Source organism: Abramis brama, assembly GCF_963993115.1.
Source record: "Abramis brama genome assembly, chromosome: 20".
NCBI lineage: Eukaryota > Metazoa > Chordata > Actinopteri > Cypriniformes > Leuciscidae > Abramis > Abramis brama.
In genome coordinates, this window is record NC_139982.1 from 27,930,770 (window position 1) to 27,947,446 (window position 16,677).

Consider the following 16,677-nt stretch of genomic DNA (forward strand, 5'->3'; position numbering starts at 1 on the left):
CCATCGCAGATCATTTCATAATGCACTGTGACGAACTATGTGCTGTTTTTTAATACTGCTTAAAGTATCGATCCATTAGCTAAGCAACATGACCACATCAGACTCAATCAACTGTCAATCAAATCACTCTTGCTGTTCTTGTAAGAAGCAGTGTTTGTGAGCTGCACAGGAGACCATTACTTGACTTTCCTGCCTTAAACAATTCGTTCACTTCAAAATGAAAATTCTGTCATCATTTACTCACGCTCAAGTTGTTTCAAACTTGTGTGAATTTCTTTCTTCTGCTGAACACAAAAGAAGATATTTTGAAGAATGTCAGTAACCAAACAGTTGATGGACCCCATTGACTTCCATAGTATTTTTTTTCCTACTATTGATGTCAATGGGGTCCATCAACTGTCTGGTTACTGACATTCTTCAAAATATCTTCTTTTGTGTTCAGCAGAAGAAAGGAATTCACACAAGTTTGAAACAACTTGAGGGTGAGTAAATGATGACAGAATTTTCATTCTGAAGTGAACTATTCCTTTAAAAGATTATACCACAGTAGTGGACATACCACAGTAAATATGTATAAGACTGAGCTTTCACCTTGACAGCGTAGTTCACCAGAGGTTCTCTGGCGAAAGATGCTGTGTAGTACACGGCGTCTCCTGCCTCGCAGCAGGGTTTCCCCGCAGTCAGCCGGAAGTGAGACCAGCTGTCCGTCCCGAAGCGCAGATGATCTTTTTGTCCAGCCATGAATCGATCTTCACATCTGGTTGCCAACTTACGAAGGGTGTCCGTGTGCAGACCTCGGATCCTCCCGACCACTTCCTCCCAGCTCTCCATGCCTCTATACGGCACCTGTTTCTGGCCTTTAGCGGGTCTCCCCGCCCCTTGTGTCCGGGCCGTCAGACTCTCTGTGCTGCGGTAGCCTCGGCGGTCACTTCCCTGAATGGAGCTGCTGTTGGTCAGGCAAGACAGGCTCCGCCCACCCACGGGACGCTCCAGGGAGTCTCCTGATTCGTCGGGATGTCGTGCCTCCGAGCTGAGTGAGGAGCTCTGACTGGTCGTGTCCCATGTGGACTCGAGATCGTAGACCGGATTGGCGACGCTCAGACTGGTCCCGCCTGGTCTGGCCTCTCCTTTGGGTCGCAGGGCAGAGAGTTCTCTACCTAGAGCGGATGGCTCTGTTTGAGCACGTGGGACTGACTTTTTGGGCAGGGGAGGTGGTGTGGATTTAGTCGTGGGTTCGGTGACCTCTGGGTCAGAGGTTAACGTGTCATCATATGCTTTAGGATGTCTGGGATGTTTCACAGGGATCATGTTGGCCCTGGACTCTCCTGTAGAGCGAGAGATGAGGAATCTCAGTGTCATTTGAGAGGAATATCAAAAGAAAATGTGATCTTTTTTTAATCCTTCTGAACAACAATGCTTAACTGGTGCACTATTGGATTTCCTTTAAAAGCTGGTAATATTGTCTAACCTTGATCCTGTCATTACATGTTCCCTTTTACCATATCTCAATCTGCTGGATGAAAAGTCTTAAATCGTTTCACACACGCTCCGTCCACAGGGACATGGGATACGAGTTAGGAATTATTTAACAGCGTGAAACCTCATCTAACATTCTTCACTAATCTGCTGTAATCTCCCAATAATCAGACCGGGGCTTCCTCTGAGGCCCTTTCACCAGGACAGGGATTTTTTTTAGGTCACATCTATAAAACGATCAAAGAGTCAGTGGTACGAAATTAGAGGCAGCACATTAACCCCTCAGAGACCTGTTCTGCTATGCAGTTCAGAGGTTCATCAGCTCAGCAACGCTATTGTGAGATATCAGAGGTCAACTCTGCAAAATAATAAGGAGGGAAGGAAGAAGCCGTCAGCAAACAAACTCTCTCGGGAAAGCTGAAAATGCATTATTTATTTCTCATATACTGTGTGATGCCATACAGCTCCATTTAGACATACTTGGTCTGATAATCTGACAGTCACTCAGAGCTGTGACCATTTAAGTCCCGAAAAAACTAAATCCCTGATTTCCACACAGTGACTACAGTCAGCTTGCAAGAATTTTACTGCATCTTGTCATATAACTTATACATTTTATAAACTATATACATTTTTTTAGGTTATTTTCAGGGTATTATCAATTTTAATTTTGTTGTAACGGTTCATTTCAGGATTTATCTTTTCCTATTCTAACAGTATATTATTATATCTTCATGTCAGGTTACAAGCATTCATATTTTCTGTACATTATAACGTTTTAATGTCTTAAGCATTTTAATTCTAGATCTTCTAGGAGCTTTACTGTAAAAACAACAACAGTGAAAACAGTATTGAAATATATTCATATCAGTTGTCAGCCATAACATAAATATAATTTTAGATTATGTCATGCCATCCAAAGGTTTAAGACCACAATGAAAACTGAAATGAAAATGTAATTCAAAAATCATAAATAAACAAATTTTAAAACTAAGAAAAGACAAAAAAAGAAATTTAAGATTCTGCACTATTTCTAGGACATATAAAATAAATGTTTAATGCTGTAATTTACATTTCATGAAAGCAAAACTAAAACTACATGAAATGCACTGAGACAAAATTCATGCAAATAAAACTAAAACAGAGAAAGAGACAAAACCATACCTCCTTTTGCCGCACAAACTTCAGAAAAACTCAATCAGCTAAATGACTTCAAATTGAGAGATTGAGAGAAGTGATCTTGTTTATGAGTCTAGAAATGCTCTTGCACATGCTGCTGCCATGACAACCTAAATATATCAACGTGAGCCGGCCAAATCAGGTCAGAACCTCCCGCTGCTGGCCCAAATAAATGGACAGAGCACACAAAGTGACCCATCAAATGTGTGTGTGTGTTTGACTTACCCAGGTTGGTGTACGTGGCCCTGCAGCTGCTGGGCGCAGGAGTGTGTGAGATGGTATGAGCGAATCCCTCTTCCTCTCGCTCTGCCTGGCTGCCGCTGTTTGAGGTGGGCGACGCTGGGGGCGGACAGGAGGCAGGAGGCTCACGCAGGGGCGACAGCTCCAGCTTAGCAGGAAGAGAGGTGCCTGATGAGATCCCACTATCCTGAACTGGAAGCTGACTGTGTGAAACAGATACAAACAATGATTGAGATTTGAGAATTAATCTTCTACATTACCTCTTTTTTAAAGGGATAGTCCATTGAAAAAGTTAAGTTCTGTCATTATTTACTCACCAAGATTTTGTTCCAAACCCATATGACTATCAGTGAATAATGTCTATTTCTCACTCAAATTTATCATATGGCTGCATAAGACTTTGTACAAGTCGTATGGACCACTTTCATGGTGCTCTTGCACCTTTTTAGAAGCTTGAAAGAGTAAGTCAGTCTACTTACTGAAAAAATAAAGTCATTCGGGTATGGAACAACATGAGAGTGAGTAAATAATGAGATAAATAATGATTAATAATGAATAATTGTATGAGAGTGCTTTAGTTCAAGATTTAATTTTAATTAGCCTGATGGCGTCCATCTGTACTTGACTAATCAAACACAAAATTCAACCGTCCTTTGCTTAGATAACAAACCACCATCCCTCCTGTATCCCAGTGCCAACCTTACTCTCCTGAAATAACCAGTCCAGGAACGCTAAATGGGAGGAATCTTCTGCAGGCAGAGCATGTCTGGACATATAAAAACATTCTGTTCCAGTATGACACCCTCAAAAATCTACAATACGGAAATGTGTTCTTTAAAAAAATAAAGATAAGATTCCTAATGCTTCTATTGAAACACCAGTGCAAAAATGTGTTGTAAACACACAAGGGAAGATATCACCACAAAAAAAGTGTTTTTCTTCAACTGATAGAGTATCTGGGTGTCTCAGTGCTTGAACTTGTTAAAAGAACCTGAATCAACGCGTCTAAACTATCTCTTTCTCTTACTAAGGGCAGATAATGCTCTGCAAACACTCGCTCACACACGCCAGCTGAAACAAGCACCCAACTAAGAGCTTCAGTAAAGTGGTCGTCTGTTTAATAGAATTTGAGGAAGTAACGCTTACCCACCATATTGGCTCACACAGTCACCCATTTGATAAGGTCAAAGACAATGAAAGTTGAAATCAGAAGCACGAATTCCTTGATTTCAAATACTCTCTTTTTCTTATTCCTCCTCCCTCTGCTGTAACATTCGGTATGGATATTTCCCCTACACGATTAACCCTTAACAGACATCTACCTGTGGTTATTCATCAGCTCACAATTGTGACATATCAAGATCAAAGTCCTTCGCTTCTGCAGATCACACACACACAGGTATGACTAAAATAACAGGAAGTGGTTTATATAGTTTGGAAATCACCTAGTTACTTTTTCTACTACTACTACTAAGACGAAAAATAATAATTAAATATGACCTGTACACAGAATAATTAGAAATCAAAACTTACAATTAAGCTACAATTCCAATTAAATGGGAAAAAAATGATCAATTCATGTATTTTAAGTTCTTAAGTTAAACATTTCTCTTTCTTTCTATTTTTATTTATGTTAGGTTATGTTAGCAAACATACCCTAATCTCAAAAACTTTTTTGCATTTCATCTGGGATGAATATGAAGGCCATGCAAAGAAACACATACTAAGACATACAGCAAGATAAGGACAGAAAATACCATATCATATGTTTCTATATTTAAAAGCTAAGGGAGAGAGGGGGGATTGACAGTGAATGATGGCTTACTTCATGACTTTGCTAATGAGAATACTGGCTCTGCTTTTGGGTGGAGTCGACAGATTGGATGCAGCACCTTCTGCGGTGATTCCCTCTTTGTGCTCCTCAACTCGAAGCTCTGCCTCCTCTCCACCTGTGACGCTTTCTGATTTGTAGGTGAATATGATCGTGGGTTTCTGGTGAGGGTCATCTGTCTTGGACTCTGAAAACCAGTGCTGTCTCTGTAGAGGTGGAGGAGGCAGTACGGTGATGACAGTCCCATCCAATCCCAACAACTTCCCTTTTTCCTTCTCTCTCTCCATTTTCTCTTTCTGTTCATCCTCGTCCTTCCGCCGGCGGAAGAAACTCTTGAAGGATATCCAGCGCTTGGGCTTGTTTCCGTCAGTCGGACGCCTGCCCTCCGCACTTGGACTGGTCTCTCCATCACTAGGTTTGGCCCCAGCTGGTCTGGTCCAGTTGCTGAAGTGCCTTTGGAGCAGGTTGCTTGAGTGGTAAGGAGAGGAGCTAGACCGGGCTGGGGGAAACGGGGCACTAGGTTCAGATTTGGGGCTTGTAGGCGGTACAGCAGCGGAGGCACTCTGAGATTTGGGAAGGAGTTTATGTGGTGTGTCTCTTTGAGGTTCTGCAGAACAGTGGAGTGATTTAGGTCGGTTAAGAGTATCTCTGGAAGCATCCGGTGGCAGCGAGTAAAGCTCCTCAGCACTGCAGGTCTTACTTTGGCCAGCAGGGGAGTCTGGAGGAGAAGGTGGCGGCTGAATGGAGGCCACAATCTGAGACAGAACAGCACTTGCCTTCTCTCTCTGACCTGAACTTCCACTTGGCGTGACCTGGTTATCTCTGCTGCCCTCTGGTAGTTGCTCACTGCTGGGGTTATGAACACGATCCAGGCTGCTGTGGATCAAAACAGCTGGTTTAGGGCTTAGGCTACCAGAAGGGAGGACCGAGACACCTGTCGTAGTCCTGGATTTACCATTGTTTACAGTTTGCCCAAATACTGTTGTGGTCCTCAGTTCCCCAGTAATAGTTACATCTGTTGTGTGCTTCAATTGAGGAGGTGTCTGCTCAGATGGAGAGGGCTGGGAACTTTCAGAAGATCCAATCTCCTCATATGTGTGGCTGGCCACTCGCTCTCCGGCCCTAGGCTTGGAATGCGGCAGCTCACCGTTGAGCCCCAGGAAACTCTTGTAAACAGCCAGGTTATCATAAGCACTGGGATTAATTACTATGGGAACCTTCACTGCTTTTTTTGAGCTGCGTGCATATGCAGGCTCGTCACGGATGATGATGGGAAATGGGGGCATGCCGGCATTGTTGTAGCTGTTGAATTTGATCTCGGACAAGTTGGGCGTTTTAGTCGGGACCGTACGGGCAGAGCCGAAGCCTGTAGTTGGAGATGTGGGAGCTGATTTGTGATTAATGAGTCTCTGAGCGGCACTGCCGCATGTTAAATCAACTTTAGGGATCTTCTGTCGAGGGCTGGTGCAGGATGTCCACACTTCTTGGTAACGGATGCTGCCGGGTTTTGTGCGGAAACCACTGGGGCCTGCAGAGGCAGCACCTGTAGGAGATTGAGGCATCAATGGAGACAATGAAATGAAGGGAGAGGACACAGGAGATCTGGAGAACTGAGGGGAGGTGGGTGAGACAGGACAGGGGTCAGGAGAGGTGCAGAGCGCAACATTGTGCCCACTTGACTTTGGAGTGCTTTCATTTGAGTGACTGTGATCATCTTTAGTGGCCATAGAGGCAGAGACATCCACCACTGTATAGGGCTTACATATAGGAGCCTTCTCAAGATTCACTACTCGATAAGGCTTGGCCTGCTCCTCAGTTGGGCTGAAGCTGATTGTGATTGGCTGGCCTGGAAGAGCTTGAGGGAGAGCCCCACCCTCCCTTTGATTGTCAATTTGTTCTTCCAGTCGGATGGCTAGAACAGCTTTATGAGTTTCACTGGATTTAGGCGAACTCAGTCCTCTGGCTGAAGGTTCTTTACTAGGAGTGAAAGGAAGACCATTTCTCTGGTCACCAGTGGCCCTACTGCTGCCAGCGCAGGATTCTTCGGGTAGAGAAGTCAAGGACTCGGGTGAGGTGGTGGACTCAGAAGTGGACAGAAAGCCACTACCCTGGTGATCAGAGGCATATGACAGAAGAGCAGAAGCTCCCTTTGTGTCAACAGATGGGTATCCATTGAGAATCTCATCATAACTGTCATCATAATCCACTGCACAGAACCGTTGCAGTGAACGGTTACGTAGAGGCACTGTATTCCACTTCTTTCCTACAGCAAAGTGAACCGGTGATAGCGTGGCTGCACGGAAATTGGCAAAACGAGGTTGACCCCGCATTCGTATCCCCATTGCTAGCAACTCCTCGTCACTTTCATCCCAGCTGTCATGCTCTTCATCATCATCATCACTACTCTCATCCTCCTCATCGTCACCATCACTAGAGTATTCTGGATAACAAAAACGTCCTCCCTCAGAGCTGATGACCTCTGCACTATCACTGAGGGAAACACGTTTTATTGCTCCTCTACCACTACTCCCAGCATGGAGACAGCTTGACGGTGTAAGGCCTCTCTCTAATGAGCGCCGGTATGAACTGCAGATCCGGCCAAAAAAGTCCTCTCTACTTGAACTTGGAGAAGATCCCAGACCAGCAATTTCTTTCAGCACGTCCGTCAAGCCATTGTTATTGCGGCTGCTAGTTGGCAGTGGGGAGATTGCACCATATGCCTCTGTCTGCCCAACCAAATCCTCCCCTTGATTGTTGTTTGTTTCTGCAGGTCTCTGGCTATTCAGGCTGTTGTGGTTCCACGCAGTGAAAGGTGAGCTCTTAGTGACCTGCGCTCCCTCTGCATACCTTGGCACATTTCCCTCAGAGTCCAGACCTGGCGGAGAGCATGGCAGCATCATGGTTGGCTTTACTGCAATCGTAGGTTTCTTGGCGACAGGTGGGCGAACCTGCCCTGCACGGGATGAGGATATGCTCCTCTGGCTGTTTGTGAGTTTGGCATTGACGTTCGTCTTGCTCTCATTGGTGGAATTGTCTTGCTCTGGAGGCCGGTGTAGGCTCTTAGGCTTAAAGCAGTTTTTGCACTCCCCTGGTTTCCATACATGTTCAGTGAAGGTGTTGCATGCAGACATGTCTGCAGGGCAGTGCTGCAGGGTCAGTGAACAGGAAATCCCTCCATCACACACACAAACTGCAGGCTGAACTTCACACCCACACACAGTTTACAAACTGTGCTGTCAGTACCTGCAAAAAAGAATAACAGAGTCAGCCAGGGTACCAAATGTAATCACTGGTTTCATCTCACATATAGGGCTGCTGAATGAGGCACTCATTACACTTGTCCAGCAGGGGTCAGAGTTTTATTCTTAACATGAATTTCTAGTGTCTCTCTAATACACACATACACAAACACAGGCTGCCAGACTCTCACAGCTCTATTTTTGGATCACAACGCAGCGCTGAGCAGTTGCAGGTAAACATCATGACTTGCGACATACTGACACCACATACACAGTAAAAATTTGTACTTTAACTGTAATCCCGAACAAACCCTGCCCCTACCATTTACAGACACATTTGTTGCGTGGTTTAAGATTTTAAGACATAGCCTGTCTTATTTGTGAACTTTTGTTTTCACAAGTTAGGGTAATTCTAACAAGTCAGTCAGGTTTTACTATATGAGGACATTCTCAGACATCTGGACCTCAAAAGTAATGAAATTATGCTGGTTGTAATTGTGTCCTATTTCTCCCAACATCTGAAACACTTGTAAAATTCCCCAAACCCAATACACAAACATTTTTATTACACAGCGGACTGACCTACTCAATCAAACACTCGTTTATATGCAATACAGTCAGGAACATAAATAAGAAAGATGAGTGCTGGCAAGGTTTTACAAACTCTTCATTTGTGACCTGTTGCTCGGCACTTGTTCAGGGCAAAGACTCTCAAATGAGGGTCACGATGTTCAAATCATCAGGGTTCATGTCGCCATGGAGCACACTAGACATCTATAAACCGCAGAAGAACATGACTCAACACACACACAATTGATCTAACAGAGGATCTACTGTTCGTTTTCTAACATTCCAGATATAAATCATATGCAGAACTATTCGCTGCACAATACTGAATAGGACATTTATGGTTATGCATTTATAATACATTTTAAAGGTTAAGAAAACAATTAAGCAAAGGACTCATAAATTACTTCATGTGTATTTGTGTCTGTACCGGCCTTCTAGATGAGATTTAGCATTGGTAAATCATACTAAAACTAATCTCAGATTTACTGTTTGGAAAATTTGAGTTTGGACTTACTGAAACTAAAAAGCTATACAATCTATAAAGCTCATTAGCTTTAAATCTATCAAAACATAATAAATATCTCTTAACAGACCAGCTAATTGCATATAATCCAAATCAGGATTTAGGAACACAGAGAAACCCACTCTAATCTCTCTCGCTCACACACCTACACACACACTTTGAATACTGAGGGTTAACGGAGCTCCTTCCTATTGTCATGCCTAGAGTGAGCGAGTGTGTGTGTGTGTGTGTGTGTTTGTCTAGGGGCAGATATATTTTTGTGCTCTCTGCTAAATCCATCTGCAGACTGAGAACAACATTCCATTGCACAACATCTGAGATTAATGAGAACGAGACAGACAGAGAGAGAGACAGGAAGCAAGAGAGGGAGAGACAGCGTGTACTCAGGAGGATGCAGCAGCAGCTCGTGCGTTAATGAAGCTCTTTATGGCTTTCAGACAGATGGAGAAACATATCTCCACCCTTCATTTCCCTCCTTAGAGTTCATGTCACTTCTCCTATCTTCCTCCACTGTTCTTTTTTTTCAGGATGTGTTGACTCAAGTGTGCACTTATAGTCATAGCTTTATTAAAAACCAAACAAACAATACTTAACCTCAAAGTTAAAAATTTAATGAAACTAAATCATGTTACAAATATATAAAACCAAACTAAGATGCTTTAATAATCTCATTCAAATTTGTCTCCATAGTACTGTTTGAATGGATGGAATATATTTTCTGAACCACCAACTGTTAACTGGACCCAAGAAGGTAGCAGAAAAGATATAAGCTAGAAAGACTAGTCTTGGCTGGACGATGTGTGCAGTCACACCAGATGTCCTTAGCACAGAATCAAAAAGGCAGTGAAACGGGCAGATGTGGTGTTTTTTTAGGGACGTGTTTTGGGACAGTGCCAGGAAATATGGCACTGCTGTCTAGCTGAGGAACATGCTGCCACATTCACTAAAAAAATTATAAATAAAATGAAATTCCTAAAATTTCAGGAAAATATTCATGAAATGCTCCTCCTGACAGCAAACAGAGGCAGGAACCAGGCACAATTTTGAGAAGAACCTGATTCTGTAAGCCAGAGCTTGAGAATCTTTGAAAATAGACCAGCAGTCTAAAACACTTTTGGTTCAAATCCCAGGAGGGTTGATAGATAAACCACTATAACTAAGCCCTCGAGCAAAGGAAAACAACATCAAGTTGATACAGGGGACAACATCTGCAAGTCACACTGAATAAAATATAACACATTTGAACAAATATATGACAAAATAGTAGAGTCTCTCTGTCTCGGTACAATCTGTTTGTTGTTCTCTGACTCCTTCACTGAGTCTCTCTCATGTTTCACATACCTGAGTGATGACATCACTCCAACCACTCAGATCTAAACTCCACCCTCACACACTCTCTCCAGAGCCACCAGTGTGTGTGACGCTCAGTGACCGAGATGTGCGGGGTGTTGTGTGTAGGTATGATACAATTGATCTAGAGCAGCTAGAGTCACAGATTTAAAGTTATAGCAGACGGAATAGATATGAAATGACAGAAGATTGAACGTATATAGAGTTAAAGCAGTAACTAGAGCAGGTATAGGGCTGGAGAAAGACTGAGCAGTTATACAGCAAAACCAGCTAGAGCAAATGTAGAGTGTTTTTTAGCCTTCTGAAACGCCTAGCTGTGGGCGATTGAGAGCAGTCGCAGCGTTTTCTCAGTTGAGACGCTTTGCTTGTTATGATATAGAATATCCTGAAGTGTTACTAGTATCTCATTTCACAGAGAGTTTGTTTCTATATAAAAATGTCATTACAATGTACAGTATTTGCTCTGGCTCTTGTTTTAAATGATTTTGTTCCATTATTATGCTTCTTGTTGTCATCTGTTGCCGTTGTCCAAGCAGAATGTGGCGGTTGTTCGGTGTTGCATTAGTCCCGCCCCTCCTCCACTGTGATTGGATGGCTGGGTGAAAAGTGCCATTAATAACAACTTGGAAAAATACACTATAGCCTCTGGCAAAACGCTTTGGTGGATACATGGCCTTACAGCAGATAGAGACGGTATAGCAGATTTTGTAAGTATAGAATTACATTGGCTAGAGCAGGTATAGAGTTATAACAGAGTTATAGAATATAGAGGCATCAGTTAAAGATGATGTAGAGATACAACAGCAAGAGCAGATTCAGATGTTGCAGCAGATTGAGTATACATATACAGTAGCTAGAGCAATATAGTTTTACAGCAGTAACTATAGAAGGAATGGGGTTATAGAATAAGCAGTTATAGAGTAACAGAAGCTAGAGCAAATACAGTGTTACAGCAGATAGAGTAGGTATAAAATTACAGTAGATAGAGCAGATATAGGTTCACAGCAGCAAGAGTTACTCAATGTTATTGAGTTACAGTAATAACTAGAGAAAGTATAGTGCAACAGAAGCTAGAGAAAAATTGTACAGTTTCAGCAGACAGAGAAGTTAGACAATTACATCAGTTACAGTAGATGTAAAATGGAGCTGGAAAGTTTTAGAGTATTCTGCATTAGTGTTCCAGAAACTGTGCAAGAGAAGAAAAAAAGAAAACTGTGTATCATTGTGCCTTTGACACAAATACATATTCATAGGCCCTACCCACACAGCCAATTATGTCATCAACATATCTAGAAAGAGAACCAAACAACTAATTATTTTTGATCCACAAACCAATGTTGCTTGTGAACAGCAGGATGCAAGTTCACTGTGCAAGTATAAGACTGATTGGAAATGACTCAACGCCACTGGCAGGTCTTGCTGGGTTTGGGTTACCATGACAACCTAAAAGCTCATGCACACAAACCTGAAATGCAGGTTCCAAAATTACTCTTCTTCACAACTTGGAGCAAAAAATGTCTGGCACCCTTAAGATCCTTTGACCCCTTGAGCCTGAGATCCGTTACATCTGCCCACATTCCAATAAACATTTGACCCAGAGATGCCCCGAACCAAAAAAAAAGTCAGCTTCCTGAACACAGCTGGCACCTGTCTAGAATAATCAGCATCTGATAAAAGATGATTAATCTTCATCACTGTCTGCTATGAAGGCGAACAGCGCCCATGGGCTTTTAAACAATGAATGCATGAATGGGCAACAAAGAAAGAGTCAGGGAGAAAGTACTTATAACATGATCTCCTTCATGCTCCTAAACAAATTAGCTTGGGAAACCAGAGTCTAAGAGGAAAAGACATTACGATAAGATCCATTATGATATTAGAAGCTCTTTACTCGGCTTGGAGTCTCTCTGCCTGCATTTTAAATGATGTTTAAATGAAACCTCTGGTAGTGGATGTTACTCAGTGACCAATGGGATCTCTTGGGTGATGCTCTTGGACAACAGAAACCATTATCTATCAGTGTAATGTAAAGAGCCATGTGGAGTCTTTACGTTTCTTCAATCTGAACTGATGGCTGCTGGTGGATGGCTTCCTGTTGTCTGATTGAATCGATGCAGCACAGAAATGCATCATGGGATGTAAAGGTTTCATGCAGTGCATGTGCATTTCAAATTTCTCCTGGGGGTTTAAAATTCAAGACAGTGAAGCATCCTGCCTGCTGTACAATCTGGGCATAAAAATGTGACATTAAATATTATGCAGGCAAAAAATAAACCGATAAAAATAAATGATGGATGGCACTTGAGATGCTAACAGTGATATTTGAAGGGGCAAATTCTACCCTCAACTAGACCCTGTTTACACCTGGTATTAAGATGTGTTTTGGTCGATCGGATCACAAGTGGACGACTAAATACAGGTGTAAACGGGTCTAAAACGTTTTGAGCTTGTCCACTTTCAGCCACTTCCAGAGGTAGGCCTAGTCAAAAATGCCTTTGACTGGATTGCTTTCGTAGTGTAAACGCTCATGTGGTCGAATGTGTTCGAACAGCCACAAAAGACTCTCCGTCTACTGATCTAACGCGTAAACATTATGGAAAGCGAGCTAGTGAGGCGGGATTTTAACTTTGTCAGTTAAAGACACAAGTTTGGTTTGAAGATGAAAAACATACCAAACATAATGTTCTCTCTCCATTCCTGATTTCTAACACACACTCACAGCGTTCGGTGCGGTCTTATTTCGTCCATTAGATCGAATGTCCATTTGACCCTCCCCTCAAAGAAATCAGGACAGAACTGGTTGAAAGCAAAAAAAGTTACAGATTAAAATACCAGGTGTAAACGTGAATGTGTCTCCCTCATCTACTTGTGATCTGATCTACCAAAACACGTTAATACCAGATGTAAACACTAACTGAGCCTAATTCTACTTATGTTTGTCTTTTCTAGGAAAATTGTATTGACTCATACTGAACTACACAGAATTTTGTCCAATCAAATTCGCTTGAGAATGAGTATGTACCTCCCACTAAAACCACCTGCAACTGATTTGAACTCTTATTTCAAAAGAGCATGAAAAATCCTGTTTATATCCTGTCTCCTTTAACGATTTAATGATCACCTTTGTCCTGTAAGATTGTGTAATATAAGCAACTGCCAAGTCAATTAATTTTCTTGTAATCTGACCTAACAATGGTTGAACGCACAGTCGCACACCTCACTGTTTTTCCGAACACAAATAAGAGGGGTGATTAGCCTGAATCCTGATTAAAAAAAACAAAAGCATGTTTCCCATGTTTAACAGACTGGCGTGAGAAGAATATGCTCAGTCCGACTCATGCAGATTTACCATTGTGTGTGGGTGTGTGTGTCATCAAAGGGATGACAGATTCCCTCAGTGAGCTGAATACAGGATCAAAGCTTTACTCTAATCACATAGTGAATAATAATGAGAAACTGATCTGCAGCGCGCACGCACACACACACACACACACGTACGCGCTGGCATCTCCCGGCAGTATGCATGCAGCTTCCATATGGGAGCGTTACATAACCGACTCATCTTCACTACACAATAGATTCATCTAATTCTTTTATTCCTTCCATCGCTCGTCTCTCCCTCTCTCAGCAGGTGACTGAGTCCGCATATGTTCGACAAAATCATGACTGAAATAATTCAGATGAGGTTCACTAAGGAGCAAAACATGTTTAATGCAACTAAAGACATGAAATTCATGAATACGGGACAAAGATAATACGAGCACGCACACAAACAGCTGCTCCAAATCACTGAGAAGAGCAACATTATGGGTCCGTTCCAAAAACTAGTGAGATTGTTTTTAGACGCTGTTGTGAGCTAAACTAGTGAACTACACTGGCAGTATCGTAACCCTGTAAGGCAGCATCCTCATATTGAGTGAATTGGAGCTCTCTATATACACTACAGTCCCCAATACTCACGACAAAAGTTTTTTTTTGTTCTTTGCTTAGTGGTAAAAAAAAGTTTGAAATACCTGAGCAGTGATACACTACTGTTAGGAAAGATCCAACACCACCCACACTGCTGAGAGCGGCATTTAGATGAATATGTAGATATAAACGGTGCACTTTCCTCTTGATAAAACACGCAACAAAAATGACAGCGGTGAGAAAAAAGCAGTTAAGAAAGCATCAGATCATATGTGGATTTGTTTGCAAGAGCTCTGCAATACAGCACTCAGATCAGGTATAGTCACATCACGTTTATTTATTTAGCACTTAAATAGATTGAAAGAGCAAGCAACATCAGATTTACACTCTCCACCTTAATTTGAACCATGTTGAAGTAAGCTATTTTCTATGTGCATGACTTCTGACTTCTGAAAGTGCAGTGATTACGTCAGTAATTATGTTAATTACCACAATACATTAAAATAATATGGTAAGAAATATCAGTTTGCAATATCAGGCAGCTAAAATGAGCCGTTTTGTACAGCTAAAAATAAGTGGAAGCGAATGACACAGGAAGCCAGACACATACACTTTACAAATGGCACAGCCCTCTCTTACGTTAAAAATAAGATGGATTAAACATGAAAAGACAGAGTCAGTGTCATTTTCGATTAGAATAACTTCAATTTCCACTATAAAGCAGCTCTCCAGTGTGTTTATGTTTTTACTTGAGCCTGACCTCAGCGGACTCAATGGTTTGAAGGTGTTTTTCTGGAAAGTTTGCTTTGGAAAAGCTGTTTCGAACTCCTGAAACAAACTCCCAACAAACAACAACGTCTTGGGCTAAAAAAAAAGTTATGCTCTAAAAGAAAAACACAAATAGGTAAAAACATTTTTTAAATTTAATTAAAAATGTACCATTTTCTACCTTTACTTTAAGTATACATTTCTCCTATTTTGTCCACAATCTTGGCTCATTGCAATGCATTTTGGGTTTAAGTTGGCAAAGGATACAGGTAAGAACAAAAAAACCCAGCTAGACAGAACGCAAAAGAATAGAATCAGTTTCATAAACTTTTTTAAAACCTGACAGCGTCTAAAAACAATACTCGTGGTGGGATGCAAAAAAACCTGAAGATGGTATGGCGCAACAGATAAAGTTCTCCATCTGAAAGTGTATGATGCTTTAACACACAAAAAAATCTAGATTAAGTCGTCAAATGCACTAATTGACTAGTTGCATCATGCATTTCATGGAAGAACATGGGTCATATGGATTTGCAAAGACAGGACAGTGAGTAAATTATGTTTTGTTTTTTTGTTTTTTTAATGGGTGAACTTCCATTTTCTGCAATGCAATGCATGATTATTCACGTTATTCTGAAGAAAAAATCTAAATGTAATAACCTTCTTTGCTTCTGAAAAGACCCTTCCTCTGCTGATTCAACCAAATCTGCAGAGGCAGATAAAAATATTATCATCTAACAATATTATAGCCTGCTTTGTCTTGCTTCCTAAGGTTTCTTTCTCAAACCGCTTACTTTTTCCTTGCCTCTCAAACCGTGATGGATTTGATCAAAGTCCCACCCTTCATTATTTCCCACTAACTATTCAGTTTGACTCGGAAGTGAGTCACATTATGGATGTCGCCGTTTCTGTTATGAAAATATTAAGAATGAAAGAGTGATTTTCCAGTAGGAGAGGGAGAGACTGATATCATTTCCAGCATCCTTTTGCACAGCTGCAATAACAGGCCACCCTGAGCATGGCAGGACGGAGCAGGACTGGGTGAAGTCGGATGACACAAAAAGCCTTCAGGATTACAACGGGCCTCTTAGGGCCACCATCGACTGTGATCTTCCTGCACACATTAAGCCAGTCAAAGCAGCTGTCCTGAGGAAATACTGTGAGGAGTCAACCACACACACACACACACACACACACACAGAGGCTTTGAACTCAGCCTGTACGTTTCATCAAGTAATCAATACCTGAACCACAACAGACCCTAAGCTTAGTCTTGCGTAGTCAAACCTTTGACTGTCGGCATAAAGCCAAAATGTGCCCTCTTAAAGAGGAAGTTAATGGGCTAGTGGCCAAAAGTCCTGTTCACCTTAAAATAACTATAACTATATTGGCATTCATGCTAATGGGGAACAATGTTCTGTTTGTTTTAAGCGCACAATGCAGTTTTGTTGTCTGATGCATTAAATACTTGAGCCGGATTCTGATTGGCTGGATTCTTTAGCTTCTGATTGGTTGTCAATGTTTTTAATTGTTCATCATATGGAAAAAAATCATTGTGAAAGTAATTCAAATGATATGTTCCTCTGTGTCGT

General features: G+C 41.8%; 1 protein-coding gene across 1 annotated transcript in view; it reads right to left on the reverse strand.

Annotated features, from left to right (window-relative positions):
• The window catches only part of peak1 (pseudopodium-enriched atypical kinase 1), a 30,445-nt gene that overhangs the window by 3,805 nt on the left and 9,963 nt on the right, over positions 1-16,677 (reverse strand). The window contains exons 2-4 of the mRNA XM_084095201.1: positions 4,721-7,969; positions 2,881-3,098; positions 592-1,325 (exon numbers count right to left, since the gene is read on the reverse strand). Coding sequence (XP_083951327.1) covers positions 592-1,325; positions 2,881-3,098; positions 4,721-7,857 — 4,089 coding nt within the window. The 5' untranslated portion in view covers positions 7,858-7,969. The remainder of the gene's footprint in view (positions 1-591; positions 1,326-2,880; positions 3,099-4,720; positions 7,970-16,677) is intronic.